Source organism: Anneissia japonica, unplaced genomic scaffold, assembly GCF_011630105.1.
Source record: "Anneissia japonica isolate Jap-2015-1 unplaced genomic scaffold, ASM1163010v1 scaffold16019_len82072_cov99, whole genome shotgun sequence".
NCBI lineage: Eukaryota > Metazoa > Echinodermata > Crinoidea > Comatulida > Comatulidae > Anneissia > Anneissia japonica.
This window is the reverse complement of record NW_022710585.1, coordinates 65,342-67,910: the sequence shown is the minus strand read 5'-3', so window position 1 is coordinate 67,910 and position 2,569 is coordinate 65,342. Positions and strand designations below refer to the sequence as shown.

General features: G+C 39.0%; 1 protein-coding gene across 1 annotated transcript in view; it reads right to left on the bottom strand.

Annotated features, from left to right (window-relative positions):
* LOC117107003 overlaps window positions 1-1,677 on the bottom strand; it is a 4,025-nt gene extending 2,348 nt beyond the window's left edge. The window contains exon 1 of the mRNA XM_033248516.1: window positions 7-1,677. Within this exon, the coding sequence (XP_033104407.1) occupies window positions 7-1,590 (1,584 nt within the window). The 5' untranslated portion in view covers window positions 1,591-1,677. The remainder of the gene's footprint in view (window positions 1-6) is intronic.
* Window positions 1,678-2,569: the final 892 nt, after the last annotated feature.

The window sequence follows — 2,569 nt, the reverse complement described above, 5'->3', positions numbered from 1 at the left end:
TGTAACAGTCAGAAGAGGCTCCAAGTCTTCTTGCGATGCTACGTAGACAATGCCAGTGTACGGGAATGTGTTGCCATCATCAAGTGAGACAGACACGTTCGTAAGTCCATTCTTGTAGAAAGTCGGAGTGATGCAGCTGACAATATAGGGATCAACGCGGTCTGCGAACACAAGGACATCCCCAATACCAGTGTTAAATTTGCACATTGCACTTTGATAAGCTATGGTGTTCGTTTCAAGACAGGGCACAGTAATTGTAAGAATTTCTCCACCAAGCTCTCGGAAATAGTATGGTGTGAAACTCAGGAGCTGTTTATTGTTTGGAAGAGACAACCCAGCTGCATACCCATATGATTCAGAATGTTCGTATCCATAGACAATGACAGATAATGGTGATGAAAGTGGATCCGTTTGTTCAACATAGTAAACCCCTTCTCCTTTAGGTAGCTGTACGGTAATTAATGAATATATGGTACCGGAGACATTACTTTCGCGAATATCTGTAGCATTGATTGGGGAACCATTAAGATGCACTGTCTGACGAGCGTCTCTTTTGGTGACAATGTTGATAAAATTAAAATAACCTCCAGAGTCCCCTCCCGAATGTGGAGGAGTTGTAAACCCAAACACATATCCAAATTGTTCCTCAGATGGAATATGTATCAAAGAAGGGTCAACTGTTCGACCGTTGACAGACGCTAACAGCTGCATCATCAGTGTAGGTTTGCTTGACAAAACGAGACCTGATCCATGCAAATTTCTTTCCAAAAATTCACCTGAGTCTAGAAGCTGATTTGGAACTCCAGGAATGGTAACATTTGTACCACTGAAAAAGGCAATAATTCGATAAATATTGTTGTCGTTGTTTTGAGATGAAGTGTATATGTGTTTCTGTCCCCAACTATTAATGGGTACCAACTGCTCAGTCAGTGTGTCACAGGCTGAACCTGGTGTATTTACGCACTCGTTGCCGCTAAATACTGCCACAGGCTTGTCACTTTGAACAATGCTTCCCGATAAGTCATTTAAACTCTGGATCTGAACCACTTCTAACTCATTCACCATAAACGTCAACACGTCACCTTGATTGTAGATTTGATCTCCAAATGAAATGGTGTCGCGTAAGGTAACATGAACTGTCGTAGAATCCTGAGTCCCAATTACTGCAAATTGTGATGCTCTACGTCGCTCTTGAAACGTCACCACTACGTACTGAGTACCGAGATTGTTTGTTGGTATGCCGAGATAGCCGTCCGTTGAAAAATCTTGATACATAAGACCGTAGACAGACACGTCGCTAGATGCTGAAACCTTGATTGCTTTTAAGCTTCTCCCTGTACCAGACATCATATATGCAGAAGGAATGTTTGTTCGCTTAAAACCACGGGCCTCAATCACGAAAGACTCTTGGAATGGCTTGCCATCTACTTGGTGTTTGCTGCTAATGGTGACTTCAGTTTGTTGGTCACTAAACGCTACCACTAAAATGAAGAGTCGTCTACTTGCAATATGAGAGTTCCTTATGTTTTCGATGAATGCTATGGTAAACTGTTTACCTCTGGATATTCCAAAGCACTGATTAGACGTCATAAAATCTTGAGCTGTCGATGGTGGTACTTCAGGAACAACAAGAGCAATGAAGATTACCCACCAAAGACGTTGGCTCTGAAACGTCTTTATTCTGCAACGAAATAATAAAAAAAAAGAGGTGTATTAACTAAAACAAATGTATTTTTTATTCTTTCTTTTATGTTTTGTTTTTGTTTTGTTTTTTGTGGAGCAATTTAGCCAAAGAAGCTTCTTTTTTTTTCATTTTTTCATTGGCTTTTGTTCTTATTCTGGGCTCTATTTGAGAAAGAATATAGAATGAAGTACATTTTATAGAAATTATGAGGAGAAGCAATTCGAATGTGGAAAAACTGTCACATTTTTGTGATTGTAACTATGTATATATTGATCTTTATGGAGATATTTACTGTTTTAAATGATTGCTAACTTTTGTAATGAGTCCTGAAACTGCCGACGCACGACCTATACTAGAGTATAATATAATTATGCTGATCTGGCAATAATCAAGATCCATTTTGGAATTAGTTCCTCACACAATCTGGATATCCGTTCGTTTACCAGTAGAAAAATCCCGAAAACCTACATTATTAGACTCTCTTCAAGAATATTGATCGATTTGATCACCTGAAACATTAAACAACCCACCAAGGAAAGGTTACTAGTAGGTTAGAAGTCAATAATGCTGCAAATCTGCCTTTGTATTTCTGCCAGGCCTGTTAACAATTCACCCAAAGTAGGTAAAATCGTCATCTTTGGGACCTAAAGGTCAATATCCACATGACTTGAGGTTTATTTTTCTCAGAAATAACTCGGCTTGCGGTGCCTTTACTTTGCGCCCGCTCTTTTTATTTCATTTATATGGCGCTTTTTACAAAGCGCCTTACATTACAATATCAAAATACATCATCAAACAATCATCAAAATGTGTCGGAAAGAAAATTAAACAGCAAAGATAAACTGTGTATGCGATAGACACTTGGGACCTAGGAACAATCATATT